General features: G+C 37.9%; 1 protein-coding gene across 8 annotated transcripts in view; it reads left to right on the top strand.

The window, feature by feature from the left end:
• The window catches only part of ATRX (ATRX chromatin remodeler), a 140,915-nt gene that overhangs the window by 98,304 nt on the left and 16,307 nt on the right, over positions 1 to 26,304 (top strand). For 7 of the 8 annotated variants that reach the window (XM_073361136.2, XM_073361133.2, XM_073361132.2 and 4 more), the window contains 5 exons: positions 1,827 to 1,980; positions 2,316 to 2,419; positions 6,045 to 6,153; positions 13,662 to 13,839; positions 15,395 to 15,589. In XM_073361136.2, coding sequence (XP_073217237.2) covers positions 1,827 to 1,980; positions 2,316 to 2,419; positions 6,045 to 6,153; positions 13,662 to 13,839; positions 15,395 to 15,589 — 740 coding nt within the window. Of the gene's footprint in view, positions 1 to 1,826; positions 1,981 to 2,315; positions 2,420 to 6,044; positions 6,154 to 13,661; positions 13,840 to 15,394; positions 15,590 to 26,304 lie in introns of those variants that run through there. The other variant, XM_073361139.2, reaches the window with a different exon arrangement.

Below are 26,304 nucleotides of genomic sequence, written 5' to 3'. Positions count from 1 at the left end.
TGTGGGTGAAGAAGTTGAATGCTAATTTAGGAAAATGGAAGGTGACAGGACTGTGTATTAAAACAGTACGTAACACAGAAAAAGTGTGTGGAAGATAGTGACCCTCTAAGGATAACACACTAGTCTCTGAATTTTTTCTTTAATTCCATACCACTAACTGGCAGGACCTTTGGTTGAAGGGATAAGCCTTCTATATCGTAGAACATAAGAATGGCCATACTGGGTGAGACCAAATGTCCATCTAGACCAGTATCCTGTTTTTTGACAGTGGCCAATGACAGGTGCCCCAGAGGAAATGAATGGAACAGGTAATCACCAAGTGATCCATCCCATCACTCATTCCCAGCCTCCAGTAAACAGAGGCTAGGGACACCATTCCTGTCCATCCTGGCTAATAGCCATTGATGGACCTATTCTCCATGAACTTAGGATTTTCTTTTTTCTTCGAAAAAAGTAGATGTTATAGTCTTGGCCTTCACAACATCATCTGGCAAGGAGTTCCACAGGTTGACTGTGTGTTGTGTGAAAAAATACTTCCTTTTGTTTGTTTTAACCCTGCTGCCTATTAATTTGATTTGGTGACCTGTAGTTCTTGTGTTATGAGAAGGAGTAAAGAACACTTCCTTATTTACTGTCTCCACACCAGTCATGATTTTATAGACCTCTATCCTATCTCCACTTAGTCATCTCTTTACCAAACTGAAAAGTCTGTCTTATTAATCTCTCCTCATTCCATACCCCTAGTCATTTTTGTTGCCCTTTTCTGAAACTTTTCCAATTCCAACATACCTTTTTTGAGATGGAGCAACCACATTTGCATGCAGTATTCAAGATGTGGGCGTACCATGGATTTATATAGAGGGAATATGATATTTTCTGACTTATTTATCCTTTTCTTAATGATTCCCAACATTCTGTTAGCTTTTTTGACTGCCACTGCATATTGAGTGGATGTTTTCAGAGCACTATCCACAATGACTCCAAGATCTTTCTTGAGTGGTAACAGCAAATTTAGACCCCATCATTTTATACATATAGTTGGGATTATGTTTTCCAATGTGGATTACTTTGCATTTATCAACATTGAATTTCATCTGCCATTTTGTTGCTCGGTCACCCAGTATTGAGAGATCCTTATGTGGCTCTTCGCAGTCTGCCTGGGATTTAACGATCTTGCGCGATTTTGTATCATCTGCAAATTTTGCCATCTCACTGTTTACCCCTTTTCCCAGATTGTTTATGAATATATTGAATAGGACGGGGCCCGGTACAGACCCCTGGGGGACATCACTATTTACCTCTCTTCATTCTGAAAAATGACCATTTATTCTTACTCTTTGTTTCCTATCTTTTAACCAGTTACCAATCCATGAGAGGACCTTCCCTCTTATGATGACAGCTTACTTTGCTCATGAGCGTTTGGTGAGGGACTTCTTTAAAGGCTTTCTGAAAATCTAAGTACAATATAGTCACTGGATCCCCCTTGTCCACATGCTTGTTGACCCCCTCAAAGCATTTTAGTAGATTGGTGAGGCATGATTTCCCTTTACAAAAACCATGTTGACTCTTCTCCAACAAGTTATGTTCAACTGTGTGTCTGACAATGTTGTTCTTTACTTTATTTTCAACCAGTTTGCCTGGTACTGAAGTCAGGCTTACCATCCTGTTACTGCTGGGATCACCTCTGGAGCCTTTTTTAAAAATTTGTGTTACTTTTAAAAATTGGCGTCTTAAGAGTTTTTTTTAAACATTTGCCTTTTAGGAAAAGTCTCATGCTTTCGTTTTGAGGAGATTCTTTTTAGCTTAATACTATTTTTGTTATACAGGTAAAGCCACATCCTCTTCCAACCCAGGCAGCCCAGCTCCAGACTGGTACAAAGATTTTGTCACTGATGCAGATGCTGAAGTGTTGGAACATTCTGGGAAAATGGTGCTTCTCTTTGAAATTCTTCGCATGGCGGAAGAGCTTGGAGATAAAGTGTAAGTCATGTTAAATAATATATAGATTTGTAGAAATTTTTTAAATTGTTTAAATATATTATTCTGCCTTACCATTCTTTATTGTCCACCCTTTGTTAACACTTATTTTGCGCTCAGAGCTGTAGCTCAATTTGTGTTAGAGATGTGTGTGTTTAACTTATTTTTATCAGAAGAGCATTCCATGCTTGTCCAGTACTCCACCAAAGACATTCACTCCATTTTAAAGATCACATTCAGGGTGAAGGAAGAGAAGTAAAGCAAAACAATACAATAATTACATGCATTGAATGAATTTTAGTGGAAAATGTTGTATATTTCCGTATTTCTCTTTTCAGTCTAGTTTTTAGCCAGTCTCTAATATCACTGGATTTGATAGAAGATTTTCTGGAACTGGCAAGCAGGGACAAAACTGACAAAGATAAACCTGTTATTTATAAAGGTTAGTATAGCATTTCTATATCTTCCAAACAGTGACAGTGGAGAGAATTTCTTAATGTCATTTCCTGCTACAGATAGTATAGGTGTGAATTTTAACCCAATCCAGGGTACGGTGATTTTTTTTCACTTTACTGACCCATTGCCAATTCCTCTGGTTTCCCTGCTCGTCACTGGGGCTATCTCTGTAGAAAACCCAATATTTGACATATTGTGGTCCAAACTCCTTTTTAAAGAAAAAGTGAAACATTGGGTCTATTGCAAGATGTTGTTTGATTATTGTAACATTCTCTCAAAGGATAAATTTGTGTAAAATTGATTTAATTCTCCTGATGACATGCCAAAACCAATATGATAAGTTGACGTTTAGCTAGTTTTTGTATTTTTGGGACAACACATTGTATAACTTGGTGTAGCATCTGTAATATTTCCATCTTTCCACCTCACAATTATTCTGTAAAGTTAATTTGGTGATGGAGGCATCTGCAGAAGGAAGAATTCTTTTTTGCCTATGAAAGTCATTAAGGAAATTAGTTATTAAACTCCTTAATGTATTTGTTCTTGAATAAGTGTATGCTAATTCTGTAGTTGGAAAAGTATTATGGTTTTGTGGACTGAATATGGGCTCAAGGGCCAGGAAGTCTTGCATACTAGTCCCACATCTGGCACAGTCTCACTGGGTGGCCTTCAGCAAGTCACTTAACCTGTCTGTCTGTACCTCATCTAAAAGAAGGGGGTGATAATACCTATCTCACATGAGTATTATGAGAATCAAACTGAAGCACAGACATTAATCAGACATGTAAAATATAAAAGTAAATATTGTTAGAATGGCACTAACATCTGAACCTAAACCCTGTGGTCCGTTATGCATAACACCAAAAACATACATTCACTGGTAGCATTTCTCACGCTTGGTTTCAAATGTGTGCCTAATTTTTCAATTTATTTAACATGTTGAGGAGGCTATATTTTATCTAAAAAAAGTTCAGATGTTTAATTATTTTGCATTTGATTATCTCAAAAATGTCTCCTTTTTAAATCTTTCAATTTGGTACATTTATACTCTTGAATAAGGGCTGTGTGCTTTGTCTTGTTTGAAAAAAACATTGTTTTTTAAATAAAAGTTCTGGATATTTGAAGAGAGCATTCTGAATAGAAACAATAGATTAGTTTCTTAAACTTTGCAAATAGAAACCAGAATGTGATACTCTAAATCTTTCCTCCTGATCATTTAGGGTTGTCCAAATGAAGGAGTCCATTATACAGCTAGTTTATTAACCCTCTTTAGAGTATGGATCTGTTACTCAGGTTGAACGCTGCTTATCACCCTTTTCCTGTGACAGTATGCTCACGTTTCCTTCACATTTCAACTTGTCACCTGCACAACAGACTTCAAAATTGTGAAGCTAATTATTCCTTTTTAGCTCTTTGTTCATTCTAGATGGAAGGGAGATGAAACAGCTAATTCATTCTCAGACCAGAAGAGTTGCTACTCTTTTCCCAACATCACCAAATATGGGAGGGCTATTGGTCTGATTGCATGCTGTCTACCCCACCTGCTGTGGATCTTAGGCTGTTGCTACTGATTGCAGGCGTGTGCTCTATTTCATGTATTTATTATATTCTAAGCAGATGGGATGTCTTTCTTCTAGAAGTAGGGAGAGGAAGGTTTAGTCAGGGGCCATACAAAATGAAAACAGTTTTTACAAATGGAAAAACACTGAGTCTGATCCTCATTTTTAAGAGAGGGTTATTAAAGGAAATGACACTGGCTGTGCTGAAAAATTTAACATTTTGAGATTTTAATCAACCACACATTTCTAAACCTGCTCCCTTGTGTTGCATTGCAATAGGCTTTTTCATATTCTCACACATGGCACAAGGTATATTGTATTAGATCATATTTTCTTAGTAATGTGTCAGTAGTGTGAACTTTTTTCTCTAACCATAGATGTACATGTGTACTGTAGCATTTTGTTTTACATCTCTGTAATCTTGCAGTGAAAGACCCTTCATACTGTTTTTTATATGAATTCATATAACATTCCTTAAAAGATTTTTGTTTTGGTAGCATGGTGTTGAGCAATTAAATACCAAGTAATACAGGGACTTAGAAATATCAATATCATAGTTAGCTAGCTAGACATCGATAGCTCTCCATCTGCTGTCTATTTATATATTATTGCTCACTGCTGCTGTATTACCCGGAACTCTGTTGTCCATATAGCAAGCGTCTAAAGAGTATTTCCAGTATTTTGCTTCAGAACATTGGTCATCTGTGACCTCTGAGCTGTATATATCTTTATAGCCTGTCCATATAACTTGAGCTAATTTTACATGGTCTTTGTTTTTTCCTGTTTGTGATGGTTCTGTTGATGTACAACTCTCTCATGACTTAGCATGCAGTTTCTCATAATTCATTGTCACTCAGCATTACTACTTCCTACAAGAGCTGCTCTGATTTTAATCGATGGCCCGGTGGGGTTCATTTTGTGTAAATAAACCTTGACCTCCAGAAAAAATAAAAGGTTAGTTCTAAAAGGGAACAGAAAAATCTGCTTCTATCAGCTGTAATTTTTTTTTACATTTGGAAAGAAGTAGCCATAACTCACTGGCTAATTAAACTCAAGCAGCTGCTCTAAATTTCAGTTCCAGAATGATTATACCTTGACTTTTTGAAATCTCCTTTCAAGCATTTACCTAAGGGGTACAATTTGTATAAGAGAGACTGCAGCCTAGAGTAATTGGAAACATACAGACTCCAAAGATCAATTAGAAAATTAGGGTTACTGGCATAATGCCTAAAGGTTAAATGTAGTTACTTTTTACAATTAACTTTTGCACTGAGGTTAAACAAGAAACTCGACTGATTTTGTTGCAAACGTGTCCAGACCTCTAGAAATTTGATATGACAAAGGGGGAAACACGTGAATCTTAGAAGAGCTAACTAAAGGTTACTGAAAATATTGCAATTAAAGTTTTCCCTCAGTGTATAAATCTTAATAAATCTCTCTAAATTGCAGGCTGCGTAAAGCTGCTTGTGGAAGTTTCACTTCATTTTTTTTAAATTGAGACTTTTCCTTGGGAAGAAGACAATACTGCTGGACCCTACATAGGGGGTAGAATCCTATTCAGAAAATAAATTTTATTTCATTCTTGGTTAACTCTAATTCTGCACTTCTTATTTTGGGCAAGGCTACCTGAGGATTGGGGAGTATCACAAAAGATATGAACTATTAGAGTAAAGGCTTTGGATACTTACTGTCCCAAATTATGATTACCACTATTTTCTGTAATCCTTCTGTGGATTATATTTCATAATTCAGGTTACACTGCATCATTTTCACAGCTCAACTGAGACGAGCAGCAATGGCAGGTACCCCCTTATGGGTTCTTCATTTATTTGTGCACATGTACTTTGGGGCACGGACATCATAGAGATCAAGTTCCTTGGGTATAAAATATTTTGATTGTTATAGAATAGCTGGTTCATGTGAGGTTGTATGATTGCTCCCTTAACTTTTAGTCTCAATCTGGCCCTGAATGATCAGTATTTAAATTATTGTGCTGCTAATATTTTCATATTGTGCTGGTGTCATTTAATCACCTTACCTTCAAATTTCTAGGTGAAGGAAAATGGTTCAGAAATATTGACTACTATCGTTTAGATGGTTCAACCACGGCTCAGTCAAGAAAGAAATGGGCTGAAGAATTTAATGATGAAACTAATGTGAGGTAAGATAATTCTATGTAGCTTTTTATTTCCTCTTTTCTTCCTACATCTGTTTTGTACTTATACTAACTTATGAACTCTTTTTAAGATAGTGCAGATACCAAAATATCCTCCCAGTGATAGAACTTTAATTATTTTTAAAGATATTTTACATAGGTTTTGTACCTGTACTGTTGCCCCTTCTTCCTCTGTAGTGTGTGTGTGTGTGTGTATGTATTTAATATTTTATAGCTAAGTGTCCCAGCACTTTCTGTTATGAGATCCTGTTTTCAGTTACTTATAACTTTGCTGACCTACGTAATTTAAATTTAAATTTTCTATGTCGGGTGTCTGCCTCTGATTATAGGCAAGTCATGTAAACTAAAACTTTCACAGGTGGCCATTGTGTTCCTTCATTTTCTTAGTATCCAACTTGAGACACCTGGGGTTTGATTTGCAGCAGGGCTGAGCACTCAGAATTGCAACGGAGGTGAATGGGAATTCTGTTCTGAACATATAAAGTGCTATTAAATGCTAATTATGCTGAAATAGTAGGCTCTAGGTATCTCAAATTGAGCACCCAGAATTAGTTGACAATTTTGCCTTTAGTGTTTGTCTCAGCTCCCCCTGTGTAAAAAATATTGATACCACTGCACCTCATGGGGATGTTAAACTTCAGTCATGAGATTATTACATGGTGCCACTGTATGGCAGAGTTAAGATATTTCGGTACCCTAACTATGTATTTTTGTACCTTAATTTTTGTTTTCTTTTAAGTTTAATATTAACTCTGAATTTCCTGGGTATATACACCTGGCTTTGGGATAATTGCAAAATCCATATAATGTACATTACCCTACATTACTAATATGTACTCTTAACATTAACTCTATTTTCATGTAATTTTTTTCTGGGAATTTTAGTCTTACCCAGGAGAGAATTTTGTGTGTGTGTGTCTCTGTGTGTTTGTAATGTAAACTATGCATGTGCAAGGCCACTGCACCAACCTGCTAACGTTTAAATTAGTAATGTAGTTTGTCTCTAAACACTCTCTCACAATACTGGCCAAATGTGAATGAATTTTAAAGACAATTATTTACGCTAAACATGGAGATGACCAGACTGCAAAAATTAATGAATTAAATAAGGGGTAGCAAAATAAGCTTTCATATTGATTTTTCTTAACTTTGAGTTAAGTCAGTGAAATAATGAAAAACAACTTTTAGTTTTGACTTGTGAGTTTGATAGTGTGTAGTTCCGCCCTTAATGAGGAGAAATGCATTTGATGTTGGGATTTTATTTGAGAAGAAAGGACTTCTGTCATTTTGTTAAAGGTTTCCTATTAAGTTGGTTGATTATAGGGTTTACTCTATGCCACATGCCTTGTCCTTTGATGTGGCAAGCTTACTATCCCTTGCACATGTTGAATATATTCAGCCAACTTCTGAATGGAACAAATGGGAATCACTCTGTTGCAGCATTGGTCCATTAACCTGACAATAAATGCATCTCACTAATATTTATTTACTAAATTAGTTTTAAAATGAATGAAAAGGTTATTCCTTATATCTCCTCAACAAGGTTAGGTTTTCTCCAATAAACAGTTCTCAGTGTAACAGGTATGCTTTGTATTGCATTTTCACAGCTATTTGTGTACAATTTTTGAATTTTCATAAATATAAATGTTCTCTTTCTGTAGCACTGTTTCATGGATAATTTAGTTATGGTTGGAAAAGACTATTTTCAGATGCATATAACAGTTTGAAAATATTAATCATTGGCTGATATTTTTCGTGATTGTTGACATTGGTTTTTGTGGAGAAATTCTAGTAAAAATATAGATGGCTTTTTTTGTTTTGTTTTTTTCAGGCCCCTTGTTGTGCGTGGATAAGTTTGAAATATAAACCTTAAACCATACAGCTGAAACCTGTCCCTCAATTTCTCTGTCAATTTGGTTTTGGTTTTATAATTATATTTTCCTCTTTATTAAAATTTCTCTCCTTCTGTTACAATTGGAAAGGCCTACACAAACGGGGAAGAAGACTGGCTATACAGTGAAACCAGCCATACACTAAGTTTTTTATCAGATGAATAAAGCAAACTGAAAAACGGATTTTTTTTCCTCCAGTCTAATTTAGTCATCGTAAGTTTTATTTGTAACAATAGCAGTTATGGAACTTCTGTCTGAATTTTTTTTATTACATGTTTGAAAATTACATATCAAATATACAGGAAACTAACATTTCTGGATCCTGATACTGCCCCAGTCTGAGACATTTGAGCCATGTCATGCTTCCTGCATATATGGGAGGCTGTTCAGATTTGTCAGTGAGGCCGTTGGGCGTGACCACACTCCTGCTTTCGTGCCAAAGTCTCTGCCTCAGTTTTGAAAATCTACAGGATCTAGAACACAAAATATTCTCTTTTTAAATTCTCTAAGACACATGCACCAGTGGCATCAAAGTTAAAGTATATGTCAATATCTGTTGTGAGGGGGTTTTCTTCCCTAGATGGAAAAATAGAAGCCATCCACAGAGGGAACCCTGAAGCTATTTCAGCAGCCCATAAGGGCTTACAGGGCAACCACATGCTGCAGATGACCTACAAATCCTTAACTCCCAGAACCATGGTTGATTCAAGTGGTATGCTAAGTAGAGTGTTCATAGTGAATACATCCATGGGACATCAGGAAGCTGGCAACAAGAGCCATGGAAGTAAATGCAGTGATCTGGCATTGACTCTAGCTTAGTTCCTGAGTAGCAGATAACTATTCAAAGGAAATCCTCTGTGCCTCAAAATTTGCAGATAGAATTCTGGCTGGTGAGAAGTCCAATGAAGGTAAAGGACGAATACAGCCTTATATAAGGGCATAAGCTCCTTTCATTCCTACTCCCCGAAAAAAATACCAGAAAACGGATGCCAAGTGGAAGTCCAGATCAGAGAATGGGTTCAATCCCTCTTTCCAATCCAAACATTAGTGTATTAACGCAACTAGGATTACTTCCATCCACAAATTGGTTTAGTGACAGGCTGTTCCACTTCTCAGACATCTAATTTTAATCAGCTTCAGACAGGTGGATACAGGCGATAGTGCAAGATGAATACTTAGTTACTCTGGAACTTTAAGCACCTTCATCATCACCTCTCCATCCTCAAGAAAGAGCAAGCACTTCCAAAGTGGTGTTCCAGATTTTTCTAAGTATGAAAAAGAACTAGAGGAGATCAAGCTCAAGAGAGTGAAAAGGTTGACGAAGAAAACAGTTCAGAATGGAAACTCTAGCTTTTGCTACCATTGGAATCTCTTCGGAGGACTTCATGGCCTCAACAGAACCTTATGTGCATTTTGTAGTCAGGCCCTATTTTCACCAGTTTCTTCATTTTGCCTACAAAAATCACCAATTTTAATAAATAACATTACCTTTCAATCTATCCTCTGCTCCTTTGGTATTCACAAAGCCATTTAGTTACACTAACTTACTGAAGGAGTCCAGGGATTTATCTATATCCATTCATTAAAGGCAGACTCATCATAGCATCGTTTTCAGGGGCCACAAAGGAAATTACATTAAGGATCCTTTCTGTACTTCAAGCATAAGGGTTCCTGGTAAACTTAGCTGTTCTTCAAGAGGATCTTCCACCTAGGGAGACCCAAGGAGAACTAGAGTCTTCCTGAAACAGTACAGCTTGAAAAGATCCAGGCACTATTCTGGAAGGTGTTACAGAACTGAAGGTCATCCATCTATTGTCACTTGCATTTATCTTCTGTCTAAGGAGTAATCAGTGTTCAAGAGACATGACCGTACATGACAGAGCTTCAGGGATTCCTCTTGGGGTCTGGAACCATTCCCAATATGAGATGATATAAAGGAAAGAGAAGAGTGACAATCCCACTGTTAATCATTTCCCTGCCATTGCAGGGGCTTTGCGCATGGTATACCTCAGTCCCTCCTATTCTCTGCCTGTAGCACATAGTAGTCTAGTCTCCTGTGGACTGTAATACTTTGGTCTAATTTTGTTGTTGGGGTTAGTATGGGGGTGCTGGGTGGGGTTGGAGGCTTGTGATGTACATCAAGTCAGATTAGATGATCTAGTGGTTACTTCTGGCCTTAAAATCTATGGTTCCATGGTGATAGAAAAACCCATATGATGGCAGGATCCTCCTTCCACTACCCAGTCCCTGAAATCTTGTCTACTGATACCAGTATTTCAGATTGCGGAGCACACATGGACCATCAAAATACAAAGAGTGGATAAAAAGGTCAGAGGCAGAAAGGTTCCTGAACAACATCTTGAAAGAGATCTAGATAGAGTTAGGCTGGCTCTTTGGCATTTTATTAGCACTAAGGGAAATAGTATGTCCTAGTTCAGACAAAAAAGGAAACCCCACAACTGTGGCATGTATAAATCAGCAGTGGCGTACAAATGTTTCAAGTCTAAATGCTGAAACAATACAGATTTTTTTTTCCTGGACAAAAGCTCAGCTGGCCTCCATTAAAATGATCCATGTAAAGAAGTCACTGAACACATAACCAGACTGGTTAAACTATCTGCAGACAGTCAATATTCTATATGGTCCCTGAATCAGGAAGTATTCTTTCTGATATCCATAGAGCCAGGTTCAAGTATATACATCCAGATGAAACTCAGAGGTGTGGCTTTTCTTCACCAGGGAAGCAGACCACAAATTAGCGAGGCCACACTGACTCTCAGATAGCTAGATTGGTTTCTTTCCTTCTCCCCCTCCTTCTGCCACTAGGAAGAAAGTGATTTATTAGATAAAAGAGGAAACATCTGTCTATTCCTCACACGTTCTTGTCAACTGCTAGAAATGGCCCACCTTGATTATCACTACAAAAGGTTCCCCCCTCCCTCTGCCCCCGCTCTCCTGCTGGTAATAGCTCACCTTACCTGATCACTCTTGTTACAGTGTGTATGGTAACACTTATTGTTTCATGTTCTCTGTGTATATAAATCTCCCCACTGTATTTTCCACTGCATGCATCCAATGAAGTAAGCTGTAGCTCACGAAAGCTTATGCTCAAATAAATTGGTTAGTCTCTAAGGTGCCATAAGTACTCCTTTTCTTTTTGCGGATACAGACTAACACGGCTGCTACTCTGAAATCTATCATTCTTGTCACTGCAAATTGGCCAAGAAGGTATTTAGACCTAGTGGAAAAGTTGCAAAAGTCCCTGCTCTGTCTTTCCATTAAGTAGATGTCTGCTCCTGCATTCTGTTCCAGACTGACCGAGCCTAAAACTTTGGCTTTGAGTAGCAAGAACTGAACAAAATGGGATACTTTTCCAAAGTATACTCTTCTAACCTCATTCAGGCTGTCCTATTCTCTGCCTATGCAAGCTTTTGAACTGAATGCCCGTAAGGATGTTAACATACAAAAATCAGCACCAGGAAATCAGGCATTCCAGCTCTTTTTGGAGTTCTTTGCGGTGGCCTTGACTTGAATCTTAGACTTCCTTCCACAGTGTCTTATATCTCGGTGTTAAACTAGGCCAAAAACTCATGCTTATCTAAATACCTGATGTCATCAAAGTAGCTTATAGTAGTATAACTGTCCAAACCAAGCACTAGGTGTACCTTTCTTATCTAGAATTGGCCCAGAGTGGTACAAGTTCTTATGAACCATCCAATGGCCTGAAATGCCCTTTTTTATTTCTTTTCCATGAAAACTTTCTTCTTGGTTGTAACCAGGTTGGCAAGAACAGTCTTGGAAATCTCTGCTTTTAGGAATATACATCTTCTTACTATATTTTCTGTGATGACAAAGTAGTTATTGGTAATCAAGGTTAATTCATAGGAAATTGTTTTGTCTTCATTTACTTTGAATCTTCAACACCTGAAAGGATAAGTACAGCATATGTCAGAACAGCAATTAAAATATTCCTAAGTGGAATTGATCAGTATAGAAAAACGTCATCTTTGTTCATTTCCATTTACCCTAAATGTCTAGCCTTGAATGCATCCAAATACTCTGTGGCTAGGTGGATCAAATAATGTATCACTGAAGCATATTAAGTCACAGGAAAAAAAAAACATGATTCAACTTATTCCACAATCTCATCCTGGTCAGAAAGAACATCAGCTACCACAGAGGAAATCTGTGAAGCTACCACCTTGTCATCCATGGATACTTTTATATATCAGTACAGACAGAAAAGTGTCTCCAAACAATGTTGTCTCAAAATAGATTAATACCATTTTAGGCAAGGGGAAACAGTTTGCTTCTGTCCTACTTATGTCTTCCTCTCTCTAATATTTTCTTCCTGCTCACTACATCCCAAATGTCTTGGACTTGGGGAACTTTCAGGATTGAGAATGGAAAGTTTACCAAATTACTGCTTTACTGGGTCTGACCTGTCTCAATGTCCACTTCACTCAAGATGAGTTTTTCAGGTATGTTGATGATGGTCTCTGTGAGTCCATCTGTTTAGTTAACACAGTTGAATTAGGCATTATGGTTGTTTGTTTAATTTAATAAGGATTCAGAGTTTCCATAAAGCACTGGAAGTTCATATCTGGAGTAAAGGTAGAAGGTGCATCGCCAAGCCCTGGTGCCTCATGAGCTACCTCTACTCTCAGATAGATAGATATACGTGTGCGTGTGTGTGTGTATATATATATATATAATATGCAGTTGTACATATTAATTGAAGCTCTTTTGTTTCATGAATTTTCCCAAATACATATGTCAACATTCAAATTAATATCTGTAATGCAGCCAATTGTATATTTAAAAAGCAATAAATGGAATAAACTTAATTCATGCAGTGTTAAAACTGCACTAATCAATTACTTTTAAGTTATATTCCCCAAATTCTGCCACTACTTACATGCTAAGTTGCAAGTTAAAACTTATGCAGTAATAAGAATATTACACACTTGCAAAAAGGTACAATTACTGTTGTTATAAGTTTAGAATCCTTGCATTTTGTGTTTTTTAAAATGTCAATCTCAACATTACATGAGATTTTTTGCATTGTTAATTTAAAGTTAATCTTGGGTGATAGTGACATGTAAAGAAACAAAGGTGCGTTATTTTATAAAAAATGTCCTAGAAACAGTTTCATGCCAAGGAATTTTTAAAGTCTGCTTTCCAGATAATAGTTCCAATGACACCAACCAGCATGTATTCATTTTTAAATGATGGTTTAACTTGGCATAACTAATTTTCTTACATTTGATCCTGAATTCAAATGTCTGAAGAAAAAGATTTTTTTTCCTCTCAGAACAATTCTTGGTAACAAATGACTTCTTAAAGTCCCTGTCCTGTAATTCTGACAGCTGGTTAGCAGCTTTGCCCTTTTATTTAGAACATAAGTTGCAAATTTTACAACTTCATGGTTTTAGATGATTTTGAATCATTATAATTTATGAATAATTCATAATAGGACCCCAGAGGATTTAGGTTACAGCATTTCAAAAACTTCATGTTTGTAACAGTTAAGGAATCCAAGGTAAGAGAAGTCAGTTTGTAAAATATTACATTTCATAATTTTATTTTTTGTTGTTTCAGAGGTCGTTTGTTTATTATTTCCACTAAGGCAGGATCCCTTGGAATTAATCTGGTGGCTGCTAATAGAGTGATTATCTTTGACGCCTCTTGGAATCCATCCTATGATATTCAGAGTATCTTTAGGGTTTACCGCTTTGGGCAGAACAAACCTGTGTTTGTGTACAGGTTCTTGGCTCAGGTACGTATGATTTGGATGCTTCTCATTCATCCTTTCAGGCTCAGATCCTGATGTCTTATCTGTAAAGACGGACCCTTACATCCTTATGGACTCTTTTTGAAGTCTGGGGGGGGGCTACACAGGAAAAGGGGTCCACTGGTGTAGATCAGATAGTAGAATTGGGGTTTAAGATTGTCAGACCATTAGAAAAGAAAAAAATTGTGTATATTAAGTCCAGAAGGGTCCAGTAAGATCAGCTAGTTTGACCTACAACATAATACATACCGTAGATTTTCACTCATGATTCCTGCATCAAGTTCACAGCTTCTGGTTGAGCCAGAGCATATCTTTTAGAAAGACGTCCAGTCCTGATTTAAAGACTCCCAAGTGATGGAGAATCAACCATATCCATAGGTAATTTGTTCCTGTTTTTGTTTAACCTCACTGTTTAAAAATATGTGCCTTATTTTTAGTCTGAATGTGTCTAGCTCCAGCTTCAAGCCATTGGATCTTGTGCCTTTTTCTGATAGATTCAAGGCCCTCTATTACAAGAATTTTTTCTAGTTTAGGTAGTTATAGGTCTTCAATACATATCTTAATCTTCTAATTATTTATCTTAATAGCTTGAACTTCTTTAGTCTCTTACTGTAAGATAAGGAGTACTTGTGGCACCTTAGAGACTAACCAATTTATTTGAGCATAAACTTTCGTGAGCTACAGCTCACTTCATCGGATGCAACGTGAGCTGTAGCTCACGAAAGCTTATGCTCAAATAAATTGGTTAGTCTCTAAGGTGCCGCAAGTACTCCTTTTCTTTTTGCGAATACAGACTAACACGGCTGCTACTCTGAATACTGTGAGATAGTTTTTCCAGAACTTAAATCATTCTTGTAGCTTTTATCTGAATCATTTTCAATTTCACATCCTTTTTAAAATTGTGAACACCAGAACTACACGCGCTATTTTCATTTAATCTATATAGAATGCCAATACTACTCCCTACGTCTGCTCTCTATTCTCCTGCTTATACATTCAAGGATCACATTTTCTTACCCACCATATCACACCAGAACTCATGTTCAGTTGAGCCCAGTCCCATGTCCCCTAAGTTTTTTTTTTTTAAAAGCTGTCATTGACTGTAACCCATCTGTTTCTTATTTAGTGTGATTTTTGTTTTTGTTTAACTTAAAATAAGGTGAACGATGCAACAGAATTATCAATTTTTTTCATATTCATATTTTAAAAACTACAATTTCGGGAGGTTGTGCAAAAGCTGATTTCTTCAGGAAGCTAAAGAAATTAAAATATATTGATTACACTAATAAATAGACATGCACCATTAGTTGCATTGGCAATTCATGTTCCTTTGTGGTGTTTCATTCAGGGACTACATTCATTTTTAAACAATTTAGCAAACTACGGGAGACGTATTGGAGTAAAGTTCTTTATCTTTTTGAACAAACGTTAATGATATGATAGTGTTGTTCTTATCATTGCTGTTTTTCTCAGTGACAGAATAACTTGATCCCATTTGTGTGTTTAGATTTAAAAAATCAAATATTTGGATTTTTTTTAGGGAACAATGGAGGACAAGATATATGATCGTCAAGTAACAAAGCAGTCACTGTCTTTCCGAGTAGTTGACCAGCAGCAGGTTGAGCGTCACTTTACCATGAATGAGCTTACAGAGCTCTATACCTTTGAGCCAGACTTGCTGGATGACCCTAATTCAGAAAAGAAAAAGAAGAGGGATACACCCATGCTGCCAAAGGTAACATAATTCACAAATCTTTCATAAATCTTTAAGCCTGTTCAAGTGGACAGTGCTCTCTTTCTTAGGAGGGAAAGAGTGTTATGAAAAGATTGGGATTGTTTACTTTTAAAGGGAAACAAATAAGAGGGGACATGATAAAAATATATAAGATAATGAATGAAATAGAGAAGGTGAATGGATCTTCTGTTCCTCCTGACCCTCAACACAAGAACAAGGGGACCTTCAATTCACTTAAAAGGTTGGAAATTCATACCAAAAAAGGGAAGGATTTTTCCTGCAACATGTGATTAAACTGTGGAACTTGTTGCCAGAAGAAGTCATTGAGGCCAAGATTCAAAAAGGGATTGAATATTTACATGGATGTCAGGAATGTTCAGAGTTATCACACTGAATGATGACAAATTTTTAGCGGCTATTAAACCTTGTTCTTCAGGGTTTAAGTCATCGGTGGGCAAACTACAGTCCACGGGCCACATCCAGCCTGCGGGACCATTCTGCCCATTCCGCCGCGCGGGCTCCTGCCACTCTGAGTGGCATGGTGAGGCGGTGGTGGCGGCGGTGGGGGGGTTGGGTAGGGAGTGCCAGGAGGCAGTCAGGGAGCGGTTAGGGGCAGGGGTTCTGGGGGGGTCAGTCAGGGGACAGGGAGCAGGGGGCGGCTGGATGGGGCGGAGGTTCTAGGGCGGTCAGGGAACGGGGGTTTGGATAGGGTGTGGGAGTCCTGGGGGGCCTGTCAGGCGGCAGGGGTGTGGATAGGTCGGGGCAGTCAGGGAGCAGGGGAGGTTGGATGGGGGTGGGATCCCAGGGGGTGGGTGGGGGATCCCAGGAGGGGAGGTCAGGGGACAAGGAGCAGGGGGGGTTAGATGGGTTGGGGATTCTGAGGGGGACAGTGAGGGGGTTGGAAGTGGGAGGGGGCGAATAGGGGGCAGGGTCCAGGCTGTTTAGGGGGCACAGCCTTCCCTACCCCGGCCCTCCATATAGTTTTGCGCCCCGATGTGGCTCTCGGGCCGAAAGGTTTGCCCACCCCTGGTTTAAGTCAATCTATGTCAGTCTTACAGTAACTTCAAGTAGAGAAAGTGTGTTATAGCCATAAATACACAGAGCACTTGTTTTGGTCATTGTTTTCAAAACAGATTTGAAAATAAGGTAAGTGTAAGATAGCTATTGTTTGTAGTACATTTAAGATCACAGTTAATAAAAATAAATTTAACATTAAATGTAGTCTGATAAAGGTTAATTCCTGAGTAACCAACCTGTTGTGAAATTAAGTCTTTCACTTACTATAACAATCATTTCATACAACTTCACGTTTTCCATGTATAAAATAACCTAAGTAGATCCTTTATGTAGTAAAGTGATCATATTTCTTTCAGTTTTATTTGTAAGACTTTTGTAGTTGGCCCTTGGAGAAAATATTTAGGGCTTTTTTAGGGAGGTTTTTTTCAGTTTCAGCTGAATTAGTATTTAATGGTTTCATAATATTGAAGCAAAGTGGACCAAACTTCTGCACCACAAAGCCCACCACCAAGTGCAAGACGCATTGTTTTGATTTTGCATTTGCTAATATTAACAAATAAAAAAAGTGCTATTTAATTTTTTTTTATTCCCATGCAATTCTTGAGGAAAAGAAGGGAGAAAGAAAGAACCACACATGGTAGAAGCTACTCATTTAACTTAATATATTTCTGTTAGGCACTGAGATACTACAGTAATGAAGGCACTCCTGAAAAGAATACAATAGAATAGAAATGATGTCAAAATCATGTAATTTGGTATTAATTTAAATTTGTTGTAAGCAATTAAAGAGCAAATGTTCCAAGCATACATGTGAGGAAAATATAGATATTTCTAAATGACTTGGTTGCTATTGTATTTAATTGATTGTAAACTGTCTGGAGGGGGAGAAATGCTTTTCTCCTGCTTTATCGTGACCCTGTTTCTTTTTCAATGAAAGATGGCATATTCTCCATTTTAAAGAATCTATTTTTAGATTACTAGAATATGATTCATTATTGTTAAACACCAGACTGGTTTTCCTTGAATTGTTAGGCCAGACATTTTTTTAGATGGATTTTTACTAGACCACCTAGAGTGCCATGCAGCTGTCAGAGGGCTTTAGGCGATGTTAGCCCAGTACAGAGCCACTATAGCATGGTCATTTTAAAACAGTTGAAAACAAACTTTATTGACTCTATCTAAATCCTTCTTATTATGAGATTTTTCAATTCAAGCAGTAAGTCATAGATAATTTTCTTAATAGTCGTTTTATTGTAACTTCGCCAGTGAATTAAATTCTCTAGTTATTTAATTTGTTTCTCCAGTTTAGAATTAACATCTGCTTTAAAAGAAAATTATTTATAAAGTTAATATATTATCCTATTTTGATTATTTTATTTACTGTATGTTGATAGCTCCACAAAGAATAGTTGATACATCTCAGGATATTTGTATATTCTTAAGAATAGTTCTTCATAATATATCCAAATGCCTCTTCAGTAAAATTTGGACTGGTTTTGGTCTTCATGAAATGATCTGATTATGATTAGTGATTTTGGAATTTTGAGCAAACCATCTTCTGTAGTAATTATACTCTGAAAGTTATGTCTTTTCTAACGTACAATTTTAGTAATGCTCACAAGAGTCTATCCAGTTGTGAATATTAAAATACCACTAAGGAGTTAAATGTTGGAAATAAATTCCAAAAATATAGATTTGTTTAAATAAAGTCTGTGTCATTAGAATGGATATCTTGACAGAGAAACATGAGTGTAGAAAAAAGATACACATACAAGTTGACAAACTGATATAATACTTCAGAACAAATTTGCAAACATCAGCTAAATTCCTCATCCCACTAAAGTGATGATAGGCAAGTTGTGAAGAGACAGACTGAACAGGAGGTTAGGTTATCTGCCTTTACACAACAGGTAAAAATTTCCCATTCAGCATATGGGATGTGAAACTAGAGACGTCTTGTATATCTATTTCAAAGGAAAGTTGTACTGATTTAACTCAGCACAACACTTTAAACATTCATTTGTTGAAAACGCTTAATTTCAAATATTTGTTTAGGTTTTTTTATTTATACATGAGTAGATTGCTTGCTGGGGCAGTCTTTCTTGAGAGCAAACAGTTTTCGTCCTCATTCAGGGCTGGTTTTAATATCAGAACAATTTGTGTCAACATTTAGTTTTAAATATTAAACTTTATACATTAGTTATCTTCCTATCATCCAGATAGAGACAGATGGGCCAGGGGTGAATTCCTGCTCATACACAAGTCCCCCCTGCTAGAAAAAAGAAAATCTCTGTATATTGTAATTCTGGTTGGCTGTGCCTTGGTTCTCTTTCCAGTCCAGTTGCCAGTCTGGTGTTCTTTAAGGATGTACACTTCATTATATGCTATGTACAAACTTCTAAGTATTTATAACTTTTCACTTGAGAGGCTATACATTGTCAACTAATTATCTCCTTGTTTTAGCAGCTTCTGCATTTGGCTTGCACAGAATAATTCCTTGTGTGCTGGTTCCTGTATCCTCACACGCTAACTGAGAATACTGGTGATCTGTTAACGTGTAACGCATCTGTCCTTTCTCTCCTTTTCTCCCTCCTCCTCAACTAGATTTTTGGGTAGGATAGTTTAAGATCCAGTCATGTGAGGTGCTGAGCTCTCTCAGCTCCTACTGAAGTTGGGAATTAAGGGTGCTCAGAACCTCCCTGGAGACACTCATTGCCTTACACAATGGACACAAACTTGCACAAATCATGAATCTGTCAAAGGAGGTGTATAATTTTTAATGTATGTTTTCAAACAGCACTGTGCGGTGTAGATCAGCAGTTCTCAGTCAATGTCCCAGGGTCCCCTGGGGTGCAGCAAGCAGGTTTCAGGGGGTCCGCCAAGCAGGGCCGGTGTTATATTCACTGGGGCAGAAAGCTCAAGCCCCAGGCCTTGAGCCTTGTCAACCAGGGCTGAAGCCTGAGCAACTTAGGTTTGTGGAACCCCCTGTGACATGGGGCCCCAGGCAAGTGCCCTGCTTGGTACCCCCTAACATGGGCCCTGGCTTTTATACACAGAAAAATAGTTGTTGTGGCACGGGTGGGCCGTGGAGTTTTTACAGCATGTTTGGGGGCGTAAAGAAAGAAAGGTTGAGATCCCCTGGCAGAGATGATACCCACTGTCTCTTTGTATCATGGGTCATTTTATGCTGAAACCTTACAAACCTGTTTTAAAATGTGAAGTTTTGAGGAGTATAAACCTTTTTTTAAAAAAAATCAGTTTTTGTGCAAGTCCTTCTTAAAAAGCAACTCGTGTGTATTTCCATGATTTCACAATTGTATATTTTTTCAAGTACAATTAATTTGACACTTATTTCAAAACTAACATAAAAAAGAAAAATTACTTTGAACATGGAGCCAGACATTTTTCTGTCCACAAATTAGAACAGAATCAAATTCCATCTCCATTAGATTCAGTGGGAGAAACTGGGCAGTTTGCTACTTTTAGCTACTTTGGATTCTGCAATCATTTTTTCTGTAGCTTTGTTTTATGCCTTAACTTTGTATTTTTTTCCCCATAATCAGGTGATCTCTTTTCTCCAAACTGGATGCTCCTCCAAAACCAGCTATTTCTTTACTCTCCTCTGCTTAATCTTTCTCACAAGTGCCAGGTTCCTTGCCTGCATGTTGCATTATTTTCATAGCTTTCCTCAACCACCACTCTTCTTCCCACCAACAAACAGTCTATATTTTGCTCTTCCAAAATCAGCAGCCACGCCTCCAAAACCCTTGCTGTAGGGTCAGTGAGTAACTGGAAGTAGCTATAAATTTACAATGAGTAGAATTTTGGGACTTAGTCAAGCAGCCTAGCACTGGAGAGGGCGAGGAGGATTGGGCTAAGGTGTGCAATGAAAGAAGACTGTTTTTACAGGACCATTAGATATGGGCATGCAAATTACTTGTCATCTCTTGAAAGTCCGGGACACTGTCTGCCTACAAAAATATATATAGTTAAAGAAAACAAAACTACACATAGGAGAAACAATCGCTTAAGATTCAAACTGAATTGTTTTCTCTCATTAAAACTAACGGAGAATGATTTTGTTCCTGTCCTACTTTGCCATCACAAGTTGGCAACCTCTTTTGATATTTGTTACCGGTTCTAACATCAGTCAGAATATTCCAACTTCATCAGGTATTTCTCAGGTACAGTTTTATATTAGGGGATTGTATACATTCTTTTTTTTTTTTTTTTTTTTTCATTTACTATGGAAAAAATTGAAGATGAATCCCTGGAGTTTTACTTTAATTCTTTTGGCTTCAGTTCACTTTGCTTTTTTTAGTTGTATTTATTTTTTCACTGTAAATTGATTGATTATTTTTGGTTCCATCCTTTCCAGCACTGAGTTATTTTACCTACAAATCCTTAAGTAGTCCAATAACCATTTTGACTGCTTCTTGATCCATACATTTTGCATATAAATGTCATTGTTGATTGTGTCTTACTTATGGCTATCTTTTTTGTTTCTTTTGAATTAGACACTTTTTAAAATAAGGTATATCTCAGGCTCTAGGCATCTTTAACATAAAGACAAATATCAACATAAATCTATACAAAGGTAGCATAGGATGCACCAGCCTTCAATCCTAATAACTGTACTTCCTAATTATTGTAATTTCACCAGTTTTCCTTCTAATATCTGATTTTTGGTGTTCTATGAATTTATTGTTGTTCATGAGAAGCAACAGGAAGTCTAAGGAAAGGGTTGGCCCATTACTCAATGAGGAGGGAAAGACAGTAACAGAAAATGCAGCAGTGGCCGGAGTTTTAAATGCCATTTTTGTTTCAATTTTCACCTAAAAGGTTAGCAGTTATCGGATGACTAACAAACGTCCATGAAAAGGGTTTTGGATCGGAGGCTAAAATAGGGAAAGAGCAAGTTAAGAATTACTTCGACAAGCTAGATGACTTCAAGTCGGCAGGGCCTGATGAAATACATCCTAGAATACTTAAGGAACTGGCTGAAGAGATCTCTCAGGAGTTAGAGCTTTTAGAATGCGTGGAGGAGAGGAGAGAGCCCATCAGCAGAAAAGGACAAATATAGAACCTGTCTATAAAAAGGGAAATAAAGACAACCCAGGGAATTATAGGCCAGTCAGCAAACTTTGGTACCCAGAAAGATAATGGAGCAGATAATCAAACAATGAATTTGCATGCACCTAGAGGATAATATAAGTAACAGTCAACATGGATTTGTCAAGAACAAATCATGTCAAACCAACCTAATATCCTTCTTTGACAAGGTAACAAGTCTTGTGGATGGGGGGAGGGAGGGAGTAAATGTGATATTTATCAACTTTATTTCATAAGACTTTTGATACAATCTCACACGACCGTCTCATAAGCAAACTAGGGAAATACAGCCTAAACAAACTAACTATAAGATGGATGCACAGCTGATTGGAAAACTGTAATCAGCGTAAATATCAATGGTCCACAGTTAAGCAGGAAGGGCATATTGAGTGAGGTCCTGCAAGGATCTTTCCTGGGTTTGGTTCTATTCAGTATCTTCCTCAGTGATTTTGATAATGGCAGAGAGAGTACACTTATAAAATTTGCGGATGATACAAGATGGGAGGAGTTGCAAGTGCTTTGGAGGACAGGATTAGAATTTAAAATGATTTTGACAAACGGAAAAAATTGTCTGAAATAAATAGGATGAAATTCCATAAGGACAAATGCAAAGTGCTGCATTTAGGAAGGAATAATAATTTGCACAAATACAAAATGGGATACGACTGCCCAGGAAGGAGTACTGCAGAAAAGGATCTGGGGGCTATCGTGGATCACAAACTATGAGTCAAAAGTACAATACTGTTGCAAAAAAATGAACATCAATCTGGGATGTATCACCAGGAGTGTTGTAAGCAAGACACGAGAAGTAATTATTCCATTCTACTCAGCAGGCCTCAACTGGAGTATTGTGTCCAGTTCTGGACAGCACCCTTGGGACAGATGTGGACAAATTGAGGAAAGTCTAGAGGAGAGCAACAAAAATGATAAAAGTCTAGAAAGCACAACCTACTGGGGAAGATTGAAAAAATTGTTTGTTTAGTCTGAAGCATAGAAGACTGAGGGGGGACATAAAAAGTTGTTATAGAGAGGAGGGTGATAAATTGTTCTCCTTATCCTCTGAAGACAGGACAGGAAATAATGGGCTTAATGGCAGCAAGGGAGATTTAGGTTACGCATTAGGAAAAACTTCCTAACAGTAAGGGTAGTTAAGCACTGGAACAAATTACCTAAGGAGTGTTGTCAGTAGCTACTGGTGAGGTGCTCTGCTCTGGTTCGATGATGATGATAGTCGGCTGCGTGCGTGTTCCCTCTGTGTGCTGCCCCAGCTCTGCGCACATAGCTGACACAGCAGGTCCTGAGAGAACCTCCAAAGGCCACAGACTCTATTAAGGTATGAAGGCACCTGGCCAGGTTTATTGTCCAACGAAGCACAGTAATAGTTTCCTGTAGACTCTACAGGACATACTACGAATATGTGCCCCCTGGCGATGGACACAGCTCAGTCAGTGGCGGGACACTCCACTGCCCCCTAGGCTGGACAAAGATATGCACTCCCGGACCTGTTTTTATACAGTTGCAGGACAGATTACTCATCCCTACTGACACATTGAGGTACAGCCCCTTGACTCATTAGGGTGCTGTCTCCCCCTTTGATCATGTTGGTTCAAACAAACAGATCTGTCCATCATGCTGTCCTTTGGACCCTGTCTTTGGGATGCACCTGGCTGTTCCTTGTTATATCTGTGAAGTGTCCTCATATCAGGATGTCCAGGTGCCATCTTGGCACACGTTCCTCTTATTACTACTTATATCATTAGCACGTGCTTTCTAGGAACCCTTTTCTTGCCAAGTTCTGCAATTAGGGCCTGCCTCTGGCTCACAGCCCAGCTTTGCTTAGCAATGCCTGGAAGTACTTTGGTTCAGGCTTTAGACCTCAGACCAGGCCTCTGATGCAAGGGTTTATGTTTCAGGGCCTCTTACTGCAAGGAGGTTGTGGAATCTTTGTCATTGGAGGTTTTTAAGAACAGGTTAGATCAGTAGTGGGCACCCCGCGGCCCGTCAGGGTAATCCTCTGGTGGGCCGTAGGATAGTTTGTTTACATTGACTGTCCACAGGCACAGCCACTGGGAGCTGCAGGCAGCCATGCCTGCGGACGATCAATATAAACAAACTGTCTCGCAGCCTGTCAGCGGATTACCCTGACGGGCCACAGGTTGCCCTTCGCTGGGTTACACAAATACCTGTCAGGGATGGTCTAGATAATACTTAGTCCTACTGCAGTGCAGGGGACTGGACTAGATGATCTCTCGAGGTCCTTCTGAGACCTATATTTTTAGGATTCTATAATTCTTTCTTTAATAGTTTGAATTCAGGTACTTTACTAGCATTAGAGTTTCTCTGTTACCTTCCTGCTATATTGGTGTTGTCCTTATTTCAGTGTAATTTTAATAGCAATACCTATTTCTGGCTTTATAATTGTAATACCTGCAATATTAACAATGAGACGAATTCAGTATCTGGTTCATGCTTCAGTCTTTTGCAAAAATCAAAATAGAAGTAAGAGGCATCTAATATTAATTGTATTTAGGAAAACATTTTATTATAATCATGAATTGCACAGTAATCAGAGAGGAAAATCTTGGTCAAAGTCATGTTGCATGATTAGATATTTTATTCCTGATGATAAATTTAGCATACACAATCTGATCTCTACAGCCTTTAGTAGGGAACAAAGGCCAGTAACCTATTACAAACATTTACCTGCATTTCTTCTTTTTGACACTGAACTGCCTATACCTTTCTTACAAAGACAGAACCGTTCCTTTGTAATTATCAGAAAAGCAAGATCGGCATGTAAGCTAACGTGAGGCTTTAGTTTTGTTTTTTACAAGTTTGGGGTATAATTTTCCCCCTTCTGTTCAGGCCCCTTCAGCTTTTATTTCTTCAAAGAATAGTTTGCTGAACAATGATATCATTGTGCAATTTTATTACCATGCAGATGGTAAGATAAGGAACTTTTGCCTCTGTAATGCTTGGCATTGGCAAGAAATGCACCAGTACTCATGCAAATGTACTTGAAGCAATATGTGGAACTACAGCTAGAATCCAGAAAAACAACACCCTCCCCCCCCCCCAAACCCCAATACATGACCGAATGTTGAAAACATTGATTTTGGAATCTAAGTGAATATATAGTTAGACCCTTAAGGCTAGTTCTTTAAAGGGGGTAGATTGTGAATTGAGTGGTGTGTTTTCTCTTTCAGCTTCCTTTACAACCATCTAAACATAGATTAACCATCTTTCTCTCTCTCAGGTCTCCTCATGAAAAGGTTACTTGCTAGTTGAGTGCAGACCCAGCACACTTGTTGACTTCATAAAGCCCAATAGCAGGGCTTTTCCAGCTCTGCTAGGAGGAGTTGCTTACATTAGGAATGAGTTGTTCAGAACTCCATAGTTAAGTTGAGTCTGGACTTCCTATATAAAATTTATCTTTAGCACCTCCAACTTTTGATTTGAGCAGCTAATTTGTTTGTAAATTCTTTTGCTTTAAATATGATAGGATTTTTCTGGTGCTTTTGGAAATTTTATCATTAAAGACTTTGTATATGTTAGATAAACAAAAATTGCCTGTTTTCTAATATTCTCAATGTCTGTGAATTTTTGGCTTGTTTTTTGTGCTCTAAATTTGAGGTGTATATCTTCTCTCTCTCTCTCTCTCTCACACACACACACACACACACACACACACACACACACACACTTACTTACTTACTTACTTACTTTCCTTATAAAGTAATTAGTGGAGGAAAAAAAATTATAATTATGTGTCAGATCCACATGCCAAAAAAGCAGGAGTATATACATTTGCCTGGCAATTAGCAAAAGTAATCTGTATATAGCTAACATTTACCTTTTTAAACATCATGCCATGTAAAATTTTACTAGTAGTTAAATACATCTGTGTTTACTGTTTTCACCATAATGGGCTTTTACAATATCTCATTACTCGGGTGTTGCATTTTAAGAGATCGTCAATAATAAAAGCACAAAACGTCAGTGTTACAAGGAATGTTTTAATGTCAGATTTTCTAATATAACAATATTGCTTCCAAATAAAGAGCAATATTTGGGGGATATTATGTGTGTAGTTGTAAGAGGGCCTGAGACATAAGCCCTTGTATCAGAGGCCTGGTATGAGGCTTGAGGCCTGGGCTAAAGTAGTAGTCAAAGCTTTGCTGATATAAAGCAAAGTCCGGCTGTGGCTAGGCAGGGCCTGCTCACAGAATCTGGCAAAAACAGAATGTGCAAAACCACATATTCCTAAAAGGTGCTAGGCACAAAGCTCGCACACAGACACATTCCAGAAGGGTGGTACCAGAGCACCTCAATACCAATACATTCTCCAAAGGTAACAAAAACACACTGACCCATTTTAAAAATAGGGTCAGGATAACAGCGTGATGGATAGAAATGTTTTAATCAAACCAACAGGTACAAGGTAATGGGTGGTAGTTAGGTAAATCAGAGAGTGGTCTCTAGGTATGTCAGAGGGCAGTAACTAGCCATGTCAAGGGGGCAACACATAACTTGTTTGTGTGTGTATAAAAATGTATCTCAGAGGAAGTGTCTTTGTCTGGCCGAGG

Source organism: Lepidochelys kempii, chromosome 9 (assembly GCF_965140285.1).
Source record: "Lepidochelys kempii isolate rLepKem1 chromosome 9, rLepKem1.hap1, whole genome shotgun sequence".
In the NCBI taxonomy this organism is placed as follows: domain Eukaryota; kingdom Metazoa; phylum Chordata; order Testudines; family Cheloniidae; genus Lepidochelys; species Lepidochelys kempii.
This window is presented reverse-complemented; position numbering and strand designations above follow the sequence as displayed.